Consider the following 14,008-nt stretch of genomic DNA (forward strand, 5'->3'; position numbering starts at 1 on the left):
AGCTCCTCCAGGTCAGTGATTAATGAGCACCTGAACATTTCTAAGGCATCTGAGCACATAAGAAAAAAAGATTATATTCTTTATATTTTAAAAGTGATGCTCAGAATGCTATTTAAAAGTCATAAAGCGTGGGATCCCTGGGTGGCTCTGTGGTTTAGCGCCTGCCTTCAGCCCAGGGCATGATCCTAGAGTCCTGGGATCGAGTCCCACATTGGGCTCCCTACGTGGAGCCTGCTTCTCCCTCTGCCTCTCTCTCTCTCTCTCTTTCTCTCTGTATCTCTTAAAAATAAAAATAAAAAAGTCATAAAGTGACCCGGGATTTCCATAGTTTCTCAAGTAGGATACCATGGTGAGAAAGGATAGCAAACAAGCCTGGCTGGCCAGGTAAAGTAAAAGAATTCTTTTTAGCCCAAGTTCTAAACTATACCTGAAAAAAAAACAGGAATTGAGACATCTAAGGAGGCAAGTCCTTCAGAAGAATTTTGTCAACTCTATTTCATTGATTCCCACTAGAGTCTAAACCAATAAAACTTTCATTAAAGTTTTTTAAATGAAAATATAACACGCGAGATAAGGCATAAATCATAAGTATCAGCTTGAGAAATTTCTGCCAATGTGTTTCTGAGACTAAAACTTCCTTACAATTTTTTTCTCGTGTGTAAAATTGGCGTCCCTTGACAGTTGAAAAGGTGACATCTCCCGAGAAGTTAGAAGCTGGCCATTGGAAAGCCAAAAGGTCACAGGCTGCCAGGCCTTACCGGAGGCTGTAGAGCACTTTGCCGTCGGGTTGCACCCGCAGCATGACGTTGTCTGTGGTGGTGTCGTGGATGAAGGAGCGCTTGGAGTGCACGAAAAACATGTCAGGGACCCAGATCTTCTTGACCAGCCGGCCGTCAAAGGTCATGCTGAGGTTGTTGGTGCTTGGGAAGGACAGCCTCTCATCCTTCCAGTAGTGCCTCAGGTAGAGGGTCATCGTGAAGTCCTGGGGGCGGGGGGCAGAGAGGGGAACCCCACACACTGAACCTACTGGGTGTCAGCGGGACGTTGTGCACCCCATGGAGCCATCACCTGGCTGGGAATGAAACAGCAGAGTCGAGGGCCTGCGTCTAGTCCCTGGGGTTGGCAGCAGCAGTTGGAGGGCTTCAGGGGAGGGACTCAGCCAGAGGCCTCCAGCAGAACCCCACCCCATGCCCTGGCATCTGCTTCCACACTGACAAGGTGGTACTGCCAGCACTGGTGACCCTCACCATGTTTGGGGAGTGGAGGGGGTGGGAGGGCTGGATAAACACCCCAGCTCCCTGGCCCCTCAGCTGGGATAACCCTGAGGTGTATTCTTTGCTGACTCTCAGAGTTCCCCCAGTGGGACTGAGATTCACAGTAGTAACTGGTTTGAGGGCACAGGCTGTTTTGCTTCCTCCCTATCCCTGTTTCCCCTATCCCTGTCTCCCACCCCTGCTGTCTTGCTGAGTCATAGGGAATCACCTCCCAAATAAACCTCTTGTGCTAGAATGCTTCTCTCAAGTCTGCTTTTTGGAGAACCCAAGCTAACATAAGGCTTTAAAAGTCCTGTAAGTCAAGGAGTTGTAGAACATTCTATTTTCACATCTAAACCCACTAAAAAGGGGGGAAAAGGACACTTTTCAGCAGTTTTTCTGCATTTCCACAGCTAAATATAGGATCTACAGCTGAAGAACATCTGGCTATTTGACAGCTGCCTCCTTGGACCCCACTGTTCATGTTTGACAGCCTTTGCCCAGAGAACACATCCCAGTAGCAAGAGTTTAGTGTGGAGGGAGATCAACTTTGTCATTGGCTCTGCCTCACACCAATTGGATGGCTTCGGGCAAGTGTCTTAACCTTCCGGAGCCACCTACATGATTGTGGGCATTCCCATTGCCCACGGAGTTGTGAGACCCAGCGAGTTCGGGTGTGTGCACTTCCCAGCCCAGCACAGGCCCCCGTGTGTGTGAATCCACCTGCCCGCAGTCCCTGAAATGGAAGCACTTACCATGTCGACCTCCGAGATGCTGTCCAAGCTCTCCACCTGCACATCCACACCAACAGGAATGGCCGGACCTGCAAACAGGGCATGGAAATAATATGGATTCTTTTTACTTGAATTTTTACTGTGGAAAAGACAGGCATGAGGAGCATTCCCCCTGGAACCCGTTCCTCAGCTTCCTGCCAGATTTGAAGGTTTGGTGTCCCCACATGTCAAGCTGAAATGAAACCAGGAATCAAAGGGTTGAATCATGGGTGGCTCCCTGGAATACTCCAACAAAAGTTTAAAAAAAATAAGTGTTTTGTTTTCACCTGAATCATTCAGGTGATTCTGAAATGATGAGATTCCAATAAAGCTTTCTTCTTTGGTTACACATGCTCATCTAAAGGTACAATGAAGACCTAGCTCAAAGCTGGGCCTTATCTAAGGAGTTACTCCCTAGCACGAAGTCCCCCACTTTATTTTTTATATTTGTCTCCTGATTTTATCATGGAAGCCATTGTCTCTGTCTGGCTATGAGAAAGGCACTGCTTGGTAAATAGACACCCAGAACCAAAGTCACATGCAGGTCATCGACCAAACCCACAGATCTGCATCTTTGCCACATGATGGAATAGCTTCCAAGGGATGCAGCAGGGTGGCCTTGAAACGTTAGATTTTTTTTTTTTTTTTTTGCATTTCTAGGCAATGAAAACTTAATATTCATCAAGAGAAGGAAAAGATTATAAAGGGAGTAGATTACTGCCCCTTTCCCTCCCTGCCTCCAGGTGTTTGGGGCAGCCATGGAACACAACTTGGATTATCATGGATTGAGGTAGATTTGCACCAAGAGCAGCAGGTTATGGATGGAATAGAGACTCCCTTCTAGAATCTGTTTATTCTTTGGGTGAAGGTGGCCGGCAGAAATAAAAACATGAGAACTATTTCTAAAATAAACATTTTCTTCCAGGAAGAAACCTGTATGGATGAAAACCCTATTTGACACTGAGACGGCTGAAATCCGCCAGCTACAGGCTAAGCCTCAGAGGCTGTGACAGCCCTCTGCACTACATCATTTTTTTCTCAAGCTATTTTCATTTAATTAAACCCAGCAGACCACACTCTGCCCTCGGATACACACCCACAGTTCCGTCTGCCAGCTCCCAGATGAGCATGAATTTAGTCCAAGGTTGTTATTTCAGAGCATTTGCAGGAGGCAGCTTTGGGCTGCAGCCACCCGGTCTTCCCCTGGCCCTTCCCACAGCCACTTGCTGGCCTCACTGATCCCCAGCCTTCCTTGTCAGGAGCAGTGGCCTAAGGACAGCTCAGTTAGCCTAGCCTAACCTGGGAATGTGCTCAGCAGAGCCCTTGGCGGGGCTGAGCAGGGGTGATGCTGTGGGCTCCGTCTTGATCCCCAAGCCCAACGGAGGCAGACCTCCATTGGGGGAGAGCAAAGTGAGGTGGCCCCTTGGTTTGATTTCTATCCATGGACAAGTGGACAGACCTGAAGACAGAAGAAGGCCACCACAAGGGCATGTCTCATACCTCCAAAGCCGGGCCTCATGCTGAAATCATGGTCGTCTATCCTCAGCAGCTGCTCTGACTTGGTCAATGGCGATTTGGTGATATCAGGGCTTCGCTTCAGAATTGGGCTGCCAAGGGGGGAGAAACAGGTTCATCACATATTCCCATCAAGACAGATTTTTTTAAAAATTGCATTCAGATTTGATCTTGACAGGTTCAAAAGATGTGTTATTTCTTCTTTTTATGTTATTTATTTATTTATTTATATTTTAAGAATCCACGGTTAAGTGGACCCTACATGTTTCTTTCTTTTTTTTAATTTTTTAATGATTTTATTTATTTATTCATGAGAGACACAGAGAGAGAGAGAGAGGAGAGACACAGGCAGAGGGAGGAGCAGGCTCCATGCAGGGAGCCTGATGTGGGACTCAATCCTAGGACTCCAGGATCACACTCTGGGCAGAAGGCAGGCGCTTAAACCGCTAAGCCACCCAGGCTGCCCTTATTTCTTCTTTTTAGCTACTGGATATCTTCTCTTCCTCTCTCTCTCCAGCTTTCTGGATAAATGACTTGACCCAGAAGGTCCAAGACAGTGGTTCAGAATCATAATTGAGGAGCTTTAAAAATACCAGTGCCTAGGGCTCCCTTGGTGGCTCAGTCAGTTATACGTCCAACTCTTGATTTCAGCTCAGGTCATGATCTCAGGGTTGTGAAATTGAGCCCAGAGACAGACTCTGAGTTCAGTGCAGAGCTTGCTTGAGATTCTCTCTCCCTCTCCTTCTGCCCCTCCTATCCTTGCTGGTTTGCTCGCTCTCTCTCTCTCTCTCTCAAACAAACACAAACAAAACAAATGCCCAGGCCCCACCTCAGAGATTTGGATTTGGGTGCTCTGGGAATGGGGCTTGGTGACTGGTATTTTTAAAATCTTATTAAGAGTCTAAACACCCCCCAAAGCACTTCGCCCATTCTGGAAGGGTTTGAGCTGGAGGGAGGAGACAGTGGGTGTGGACAGAGCTTGGTACCCTTGACCTCTGTTGGCTCATTCTGTACAAAGAGGATACACTTTTCCTTGGAAATACCCACCATCCCTGTTCCACAGGAGGCAGCTTCTTGTTCTTCTGCTGCTGAATTGCACCCACTGCTCTTTTTATTTATTTTTACTTTTTCTAAACAGATAATATATTTACAGGATTGGACAATTTTAGGAAGGGAAATGCAGTGAACAGTTGACATCCTATCTCTGCTTCCATCTACCCTATTCCCCCATCCACAGGTACCTCTCTGAATGATTTCTTGTTTCTGCCCAGAGTTTCTTGTAGGTACAAGTTAGTACAAGTATATGTTCTTAGTTCTTCCCTTTTTAAAACCCAAAGTTAACATATTATATAAACTCTCCTACTTTTTCTTTTTTATTTAAATATACTTTGGATTATTTTTTTCCATATCTAAATATCCCAAGTCTCTTATTCTGCTTTACGCTGCATAGTGTTCCAGTACATGGATGCACCACAATTTGTGTAACCATCCTCTATTGGTGGACAGCTGGGTTTTTTCTAGTCTTCTGCTATTACAAAAAATGCTGCAGTGGCCTTGAATGGCCTTCATTCACCCATCAGCACCATCTTTAGAATCCACGGAAATAATTGACTCCCTTCCCAGCTCCTTCTTTTTTTTTCCTAAAGATTTTATTTATTTATTTATTCATGAGAGACACACAGAGAGAGGTAAAGACATAGAGGGAGAAGCAGAGGGAGAAGTAGGCTCCCCATGGAGAGCCTGATGCAGGACTCAATCCTAGGACCCCAGGATCATGACCTGAGCCAAAGGCAGATGCTCAACCACTGAGCCACCCAAGTGCTCCCCCCCCCACACTCCTTCTTATGCTAACACCAGGCATGTGTTCTCCTTATGGTCCCACCACACACACCTCCTTTCCCCTGGATTCAGTGGTTCCCAAACTTTGGCCTGCATCAGTATGTCCTAGGCTTATTCAAACTTAGGTTCCTGAGCCTCCCCTTTCCTCTGATGTTTCTGATTCAGTAGGTCTGGGCTGAGGCTCAAGAATTTGCATCTCTAAGAAGTTCCCAGATGTCACTGATGCCACCCGTGTGGAGACAGCGCCTTGAGAGAGCCACCACCCTGGTTCATTTTATCCTCGATATACACACTTGCCTCCTTTATAACAACCTTACTCCACCTTTAAGTTCTTTGCCATCTTCTCTCTTGAAGAAACCTTTCATCATTTTGGAAGGAAATGTGGCTGAGAGACAAAAATGTCTGATGCTGACTGCTCTGTGCCTTTAGGCAATTTGTTTCCTGAGATTTCCTCAACCAATAAAAGGTAAAGCCCTGTGACCTGACAAGGGGTGCAAAGCGTAGATGAGATAACGTGTGGGAGTACTCTTCAGACTCTAAAGGGTATACAAATGGAAAGAGCCACTGTCATTACTGAGCTGACAAGGAAGTTTCCATCCCAAGTAAGGAAATTACTGTGCTCGTAGCAAGGGAAGCAGTCCAGGGAAAGAATTTAAACTAGTGAAACAGAACCAGCCTACACTGCTTATGAATGTAAAAGAGGAAGAAGCTGGGGACTTGGAGAGGAGGAAAACTGGACCCCATCACTTCCCTCATCCTCTCTCACCCAGCTGGAGCTGGGCGCCCACCATCTTTTCCCTTCCAGTTCTCCCATCCTCTGGTCCCCCACTTTCTGCCTTCTGCTCCATGGCCAACGGAGGGGGTTGTTGCTGAAAATCACCACAGTTGAGGCATGGGGAAGAGACATCTTTAGAATGGTGTGCATGCATTTATGGCCATGCCTGTCTTACTTGTTGGCATCTCTGTGTACTTCTGGTTGTTGTCTCTGTCTATGATGGGAATTAAAAACAAACCTGTGTGCTAGAGACAGGTCTCAAATCAACAAAGCACTCCTCATCCTTCAGATCTACTTCCAATAGAGTCAGAATAAAATGTGAAAGAAAAAAAATAACTATGAAGCGTCAATGTATTAATTTAGCCTTTTGATGAGCATTTTCCCAGTACCCACAGGAGCAAGGATTTGGAGAATGAATTACTCGGAAAGACTAGTCTGAGGAGGTCTGACTTAAAATATCTGCCCCAGTAGTTTACCCTGACCTGAGATTGACACCATCCTTAACTTGAACCTACCATGAAACTGTTACTACAGAGAGTAACACTTGGCCAGGTGGACTGTATCACTTGGGCATCCTTGCCCCCCTGGCGTGTGGTTTCAGCCAAATGGGCACTGGCAGGATATAACAGAGCAGGGCATTTATTCCTCATTCTCTTCCTGCCTCAGTGCCAAGGACTAGCAATGTCTGTGTTGCTCTGTGATCACAGATAATCACAGTATCTTCAATAAGCTCCAATAATACCATGTGCTCTCCAGGACTGTGGGTAGCCATAGCTTCCTGCTGTTGCTTGTCCTCAAGGACATTGGCATGCCTGGTTGGTGCCTTGAACCTTGCCCACAGCTCTGTGAGTGGTCCCTTTATTCAATTATTGGTTAAGCCCTTTTGAGTGCAATGCTGTTTTCGCCGGGACTCGCCTGATGCACAAACATCAGGACTGATGCATAAGGATTCTATCACTTATCTGCAGCAAAGGGGAGCAGAGGCAGGAACTTGACAGATGTGGGTCCCCGGAGTGGGTCCCAGCAGTAGGCAAGAGCTAAGATTGCAGGGAGGGCTGTCTTTGGGGCTACAAGCCATCACAACTGCTGGTCAGCGAGGGCGGGATGAGGTCACAGGCCACTGAGGCAGTCTTCTTTATCTTTAGCACCTTGTACAGTGCTGGGCCCCTGTGGCTTCTTGACATGTTAGTGGAATGAAGGAAGGAATCAGCCCCTAGGAGAGCCTGGGTGGCTCAATCGGTGAGGTGTCTGCCTTTGGCTCAGGTCATGATCCTGGAGTCCGGGGATCAAACCCCGTGTCGGGCTCCCTGCCCAGTCAAGGGTCTGCTTCTCCCTCTGCCCCTCACTCCTGCTCGTTATTTCTCTCTCTTTCATCCTCTCTCTCTCTCTCTCTCTCTCTCGTTCTCAAATAGATAAATAAAAATCTTAAAAAAAAAAAAAAAAAAAAGAATCAGCCCCCTAGAGGGGTGTCTGAAAAGGGAAGCAGAGGGAATTGAAAGAAGAGAAGGGCTTGAGATGGAAATTGAGCTTGACTCAGTTCTTTCTTTGGCTTTGGGCCAGCCTGAAAACAGAGATGGGCTCTGAGATGCCACTGTCTCTCCCATCACAAAGCTTAGATTCTAGCCTAGAAAAGACTGATAAATAGGATCCTTGAAGTCTTTTTTTTTTTTTTTTAATTTTTATTTATTTATGATAGTCACATAGAGAGAGGGAGGGGGGGGCAGAGACACAGGCAGAGGGAGAAGCAGGCTCCATGCACCGGCAGCCCGATGTGGGATTCGATCCCAGGTCTCCAGGATCGCGCCCTGGGCCAAAGGCAGGCGCCAAACCACTGCGCCACCCAGGGATCCCGGATCCTTGAAGTCTTTTTCATTAATGCTGTTAATATTTTTAAGGAACTTTTTTATTGCTGGGGTGCCTGGTTGGTTCAGTCAGTTGAGCGTCTGCTTAGGTCATGACCTCCAAGTCCCAGGATCAAGTCTTGTATTGGGCTTCCCGTTCAGCTGGGAGTCTGCTTCTCTCTCTCCCTCTGCTCCCTGCCCCCTGCTGGTGCACGCTTAGTCTCTCTCTCAAAATCTTTTTTAAAAAATATCTAAGATAAATTAGTTAATTTTAAAAAGATTTATTAAAAATTTTTATTGCTTATGTACCCATGTTAAAAGTTTGTAAAATATGGGCAGCCCCGGTGGCGCAGCAGTTTGGCGCCACCTGCAGCCCAGGGCCTGATCCTGGAGACCTGGGATTGAGTCCCACATTGGGCTCCCAGCACGGAGCCTGCTTCTCCCTCTGCCTGTGTCTCTGCCTCTCTCTGTGTGTCTTTCATGAATAAATAAATAAAATCTTAAAAAAAAAAGTTTGTGAAATAAATTTAAACGTAAAGGAGAGGGATGCCTGGGTGGCTCAGAGGTTGAGCATCTGCCTTTGGCTCAGGGCATGATCCTGGAGTCCCGGGATCGGGTCCCATATCAGGCTCCCCACATGGAGCCTGCTTCTCCCTCTGCCTATGTCTCTGCCTCTTTCTCTCTCTGTCTCTCATGAATAAATAAATAAAATCTTTTAAAAAAATAAACATAAAGGAGAAAATAAAAACCACTCAGGAATAATCTTTGCCATCTGCATATACCCTTATCCTCTGAGAGAGAGAAAGAGGAGACAGTATAACTTGCATTTAAACTCAATACAATATATCACGAAATATTTTGCATGGCATTGGCATCTTTTTACCAGCCAGGAGTATGATTATTAATTTTTTTTAGTAGGCTCTACACCCAATGTGGGGCTCAAGCTCACAACCCCCAGATCAAGGTTCGTGTGCTCTACCTACTGAGCCACCCAGGCAGCCCGGATTGTTAATCTTGAAATGAAGTATGACACACATCAAATGATAGGAATAACTAGCACTGCTTGAGTCCTTATTATCTGCCAGGTACTAAGTTAACTCGTATTACATGTATTAACTTGGCTTAGTCCTCATAACAATCCTATGAAGTAGGTTTTATCATTATCCCCATTTTATACATGAGGAAACTAAGACACAGAGGGTCTGTAAATATGTAAATTGAAAGGAAAAAGAAGCACAAATCCAAAGGTATATTCCAAAGAGTCAAATGGTCCCGTGAGAAATGTGCCAAGGAGGCCAAGGCTTAAATGAGGTGATACTTAAGAAAGGTGCTAAAGACAACCAACTTTCCTTAAAGTTGTATTTTGAGCCAGCAGAGTGTGCAGAGGGAAATATGCTGCTGGGAGGAGATGCAGCAATGTTAGCAAACGATTAAGGTAAGGCTGAGACTCTGCTAACAGAATCCAATCTCCTTCAAAGAGACTGGCCTCTGCATTAGGGAGGGAGCAGTAAAATGAATGAGTTGCTGCCCAGCATAGCAAAAATGCAGGCATAGGATCACTTAACTAGGGGTTTCTCAGCTCAACTGCACTTTGGGGTCACCCAAGGAACTTCCAGGCCACACCCACAACAGGGGTGAGACCCAGCCATCAATAGCTTTCAAACCTCCTCGGCCAATGTTGAGAACCACTGCTCTAATTTTTGTTTAAATAGAACTCAAGTCTACAGACCAGGATGAATTACTGCTCAGGAAATACAAGGATTCTGCAGCAGAGAAAAATCTGGAAAATAAGAGAGAGGCCAGAGAACTGAGGGTGAGAAAATGCTTTCTTGAAATTGACAAAGAAGGAAAAAGGGTAGCATGAAAGTTGCTGAAGTAAGCTCCAGGATGATGCCTGGCCGTGGGCTAGAACTTTGATTACAAAGACAACTTAGGAACTTACTGTGTCCCATCACATCGATAGCATTACACCAATGAGAGCTCAGACAGAGCAAGACATCCTAAACGGATTTCCTTTCCCTAGGTGAGGCCTCCAATTGGCAGATCCGGGTGGTGTGCATAGCGTAACCATCCTCCAAGCAGTGAGGAGCCCTAAGGGGTGCCTGGTGGAATGAGGGTCTGCAGGAGAGTTTCTTATTGGTGCCCATCACAAGATGACATAGGTGAGGCCCAGGATCATTAGGGGTTTACTGAGCTTTACAGTAGTCAAAGCACCTTCCATACTTCAGCTTGCACAGTCCTTACAATAACCCTGAGGTGACAGACATAACCGACTCTACTCTACAGAAGAAACAGACTTGAGGATGTCAAGTGACTTGTCCCAAGTCATGGAGTATGTGGCAGCTCCAGGTCTGGCTTCTTACTGTTTGGAGCCAGTCTTCTTATCACTGTCCCATCTAGCTTAGGAGCTTTGTTGATGGATTCTTGGGGTTGCCTATAACTGTTGCTGCCCAGGCCAAAACTTCAAAGGAAATCCTCATGGACACACATCCAGGGCTCCATCTTACCTCATGGGAACATAAATTTAGGGCTATGATGGCAAGTAGAGTAAGGGTTTGGGAGTGGGTACTAAGCTGGCTGTCTTATAGGGGTGGCCAGGGAACACTTCTCTGGAAGTGACAATCCAGCAGAGACCTGAAGAAGATGAGGGAGCAACCTGCCAATGGGAGAAAGTGCTCCCAGCAGAGTCCTCGCGAGGACAGAGGCCATAAGGTGGGGCTGATCGGTGTGCCCCAGGAGCAGCAAGGAGGCCAGTGTGGCAATAAGGAGGAGACATGGGCCAGACCCGCTGAGTTTGCTCCTCTGCTTACCCAAGATTGAACATGGGGCTACCCTCCAGTGTGCCCACCCCGAGGAAGGCTGCTATGAGACTGTGTACATGTTGCTCTTTGAGGCAATGATATGGTGCAGCAGGAAGGACACCTGCCAGTGAGGAAGCCAGCACACTCTCAAGACCCAGCTTTTCTGGCTGATGAGAGAACACAACACATTTCTGCTTTCTGTCCGTTTCTGTTTACTCTGCTGTGAGATAAGGGATTGGGCCATGGGGGAGCTTGGAGACCTTTCAAGCCTATTCCAGAAGGCATATTGTCCCTAAGGTACTAGAGGTACCTTATAGCTCTAGCCCTGTGGGTGGATGGCAATATAGGAAGGGTCAGGGCACAGCAGATCCCTACAAATACAGTTTTGGTTTCCTCACAGACACAGCAGTACAGGGTGTGTGTGTGTGTGTGTGCATGTGTGCATTTAATTTTTATTTATCTAATAAGGATGGTACCATAATGTTACTTATATTTCTTGAATTGCTATAGAGGCTGTGGATTTTTGCACATAATGAATAAGTATTCCGTGTTTTCCTTTGAGAGAAACTAGTTTATTTCTTTTGATTTCTTACTAGGTGGATTTTGGGGTAAGTAACCAATAAACTGCTTTTCAAACCATAACCTCTAAGAATATATGATGGGTAATTTTATGTGTCAACTTTGCTAGGCCATGGTACCCAGTTCTTGGTTAAACACCAACCTAGATCTTGCAGTGAGATATTTTTAAAGATGTGATTAACATTTACATCAATAGACTTTAAGCAAAGCAGATTGCTCTTCGTGATGTGGGTGGATCTCATCCAATCATTTGAAAGCCTTAGGAGAAAGGGCTGAGATCCTCTGAGAAAGGGAAACCTACCACCAGACTGCCTTCAGACTTGAGCTGCAGCATCAACTCCTGCTGAATTTCCAGACTTGGTAGCCCCCACAACCACATGAGCCAATTCTTTCAAATAAATAAATCCTCCTCCTTCTTCTCTCTCCATACATACATACACATTATACTACATCTGTGTCGCACAATATATCTATGTAATGCTGGATATACAGATAGATAGATACATTTACATGCCCCCTACTGTTTCTCTGGAGAACCCTGACTAATACAGGGTGGGAACACTCCCTGACACCTGAGGTCTGCACACCTGTGGGGGACCTGAACTACCTGGAATCAAAAGCCAGCAGGGCTCATGTCTGGTGTGGGTGGGACCAGCCCAGCTTCAACGTGGCTTCTGATCCTATCTCCATGTCCTAACTCAGGGTCATTTGATCAAACTTTCTTCTTGCCACCATGCCTGAATCCTGTTCCCATCAACGTGAGGCAGGTCCTTAGCACAAAGCCCTGGGATGCTGTTGCCCTTGGAGGGGACAAAAGGTCATGTCTGTCCCCCTGCTTCTCAGCTAAAATCTCAACCTAGATCATCTCTTTTCTCTTGTACATACGTCCCAACATAAATTCCCTATGCCTTCCCACTTGAAGACACTGGATTACTTTCTTTTAATTTAAAGCTCTGATTTTTTCCCCCACCTATTCTCTTTCTCAGGATTCTGAGGCTGTACTTTTCCCATTTATTATAGTTCTTTAACTACTTTCTAACTTGTACAAATCTGTCTCTAATTCCAATGTTACCTGCTTTATGAGCAACCTTTGTTTACTGATCATATTCTATTCACTATGTACCTATGTGCCTTTGAACACTTTAGAATCTCAGTAAATATCTTTTAAGTGGAATTCCCATCACTAATTAAATAACCAGCTATTTTTAAAAAACAAAACCAGAAAAAAAAAAAAAGGCCAGAAAACAAAGAGTTTGTCGAGATAGCTCACAACATATTTGGTAAGTGAAGTTATTGAGTGAACTTCTCTACCTACCCCTACCTCCTGCCCTTGCACCTGGAAATGGAATAAGATCAGGCCCAGAAAAGAGGATAGTAAAAGCCTATAACAAGACTTGATATCACAGTAATCACAAGTCACAATCACTTGTTTGAGGTGAAATTTTTTCAATGAGGCAGATTACAGTATAGGAAAGGGCTCAGATTTGACATCAGTCAGGCTTCAGTGTGAATCCCAGGATAGCCACAAACTAGTCATGAACCTTGGGCAGGTTATTTGATCTTTCTATGCCTCAGTTTTATATAAAATGGGGAAATGATACTAACTTTATAAGATTGCTAAATTAAGCAAGAAAATATTTGAACTACATAAAATGGCTGACATTCAATGGTTTTGACCTAGAAAAACATTTTCATATGGTTCAACCTGAATCTTACATTCATCAATATAATGTCCTGTTTTCACATGATGATGGTGAGAGGAGGGCCCTGGACATAGAGAAATAAGCGGTATGAATTCTGAGGGGATGTAGCATGACCTTGGCATAAGTATTTTATATTTTGGGGCTCTTCTCATCTTTAAATGAAGGGATTTCTAGGGTCCTTGAAATTCTGACATTCTGTAAAAATTATTTTATTAATGTCTGTAACCTCTACTGAATTGTCAGCATCTCAAGGGATCACCATTGCTTCCCAAGCCTTGGGCACAGTGCCTGGAGCATAATGTAGTGAATACATAAATTTGTTGGATGAATGAAGTACAGAAAGAGCAAGAATTAGAATGCACTCATTTATTTATGCTTAACATTCCTTGAGTATCTATTATGTACCAGATATCGTACTCGAACTTGGGGTGACAAGGATAAAGGTACAAGTTGAGCCCTTGTTATGGACTGGACGGTGCCCCCGCCCCCAAATCCATATGTTAAAGCCTTAACTCCCAGTGTGACTGTATTTGGAGATAGGTCTTCAGGCAGGTAATTAAGGTTAAATGAGTTCAGAAGAATGGAGCTCAGATACAATAGGATTGGTGTCCTTACAAGAAGAGGAAGACACTAGAGATGCATCTTCCACAGAGAAAAGGCCATTTGAGGACATAGCAAGAAGGAGGCTGTCTACAAGCCAGGAAGAAAGCCTTTCACCAGAAACCAAATTTCCTGACACATTGATCATGGGCTTCTAGCCTCCAGACCCGTGAGAGAATCACTGTCTATTGTTTAGGCCACTCAGTCTGTGGTAATTTATTGTGGCAGCCCCAGTAGACTAATACAGCCCTCAGGAGGCTGATAGTCTAGAAGCTGAGGCAGATGAGGAGTGAGTGCTAATGTTGAGAGATTAGTCCTCTGAGATGGGC

The 14,008-nt window shown here is 45.3% G+C and overlaps 1 protein-coding gene across 3 annotated transcripts in view; it reads right to left on the reverse strand.

The window, feature by feature from the left end:
- Positions 1-14,008, reverse strand: part of GABRR1 (gamma-aminobutyric acid type A receptor subunit rho1) — a 58,735-nt gene that overhangs the window by 15,983 nt on the left and 28,744 nt on the right. For all 3 annotated transcript variants that reach the window (XM_049092360.1, XM_035697729.2, XM_049092361.1), the window contains 3 exons: positions 3,527-3,633; positions 2,009-2,076; positions 759-982 (listed from right to left, as the gene is read on the reverse strand). In XM_049092360.1, coding sequence (XP_048948317.1) covers positions 759-982; positions 2,009-2,076; positions 3,527-3,633 — 399 coding nt within the window. The remainder of the gene's footprint in view (positions 1-758; positions 983-2,008; positions 2,077-3,526; positions 3,634-14,008) is intronic.

Source organism: Canis lupus, chromosome 12 (genome assembly GCF_003254725.2).
Source record: "Canis lupus dingo isolate Sandy chromosome 12, ASM325472v2, whole genome shotgun sequence".
In the NCBI taxonomy this organism is placed as follows: Eukaryota; Metazoa; Chordata; class Mammalia; order Carnivora; family Canidae; genus Canis; species Canis lupus.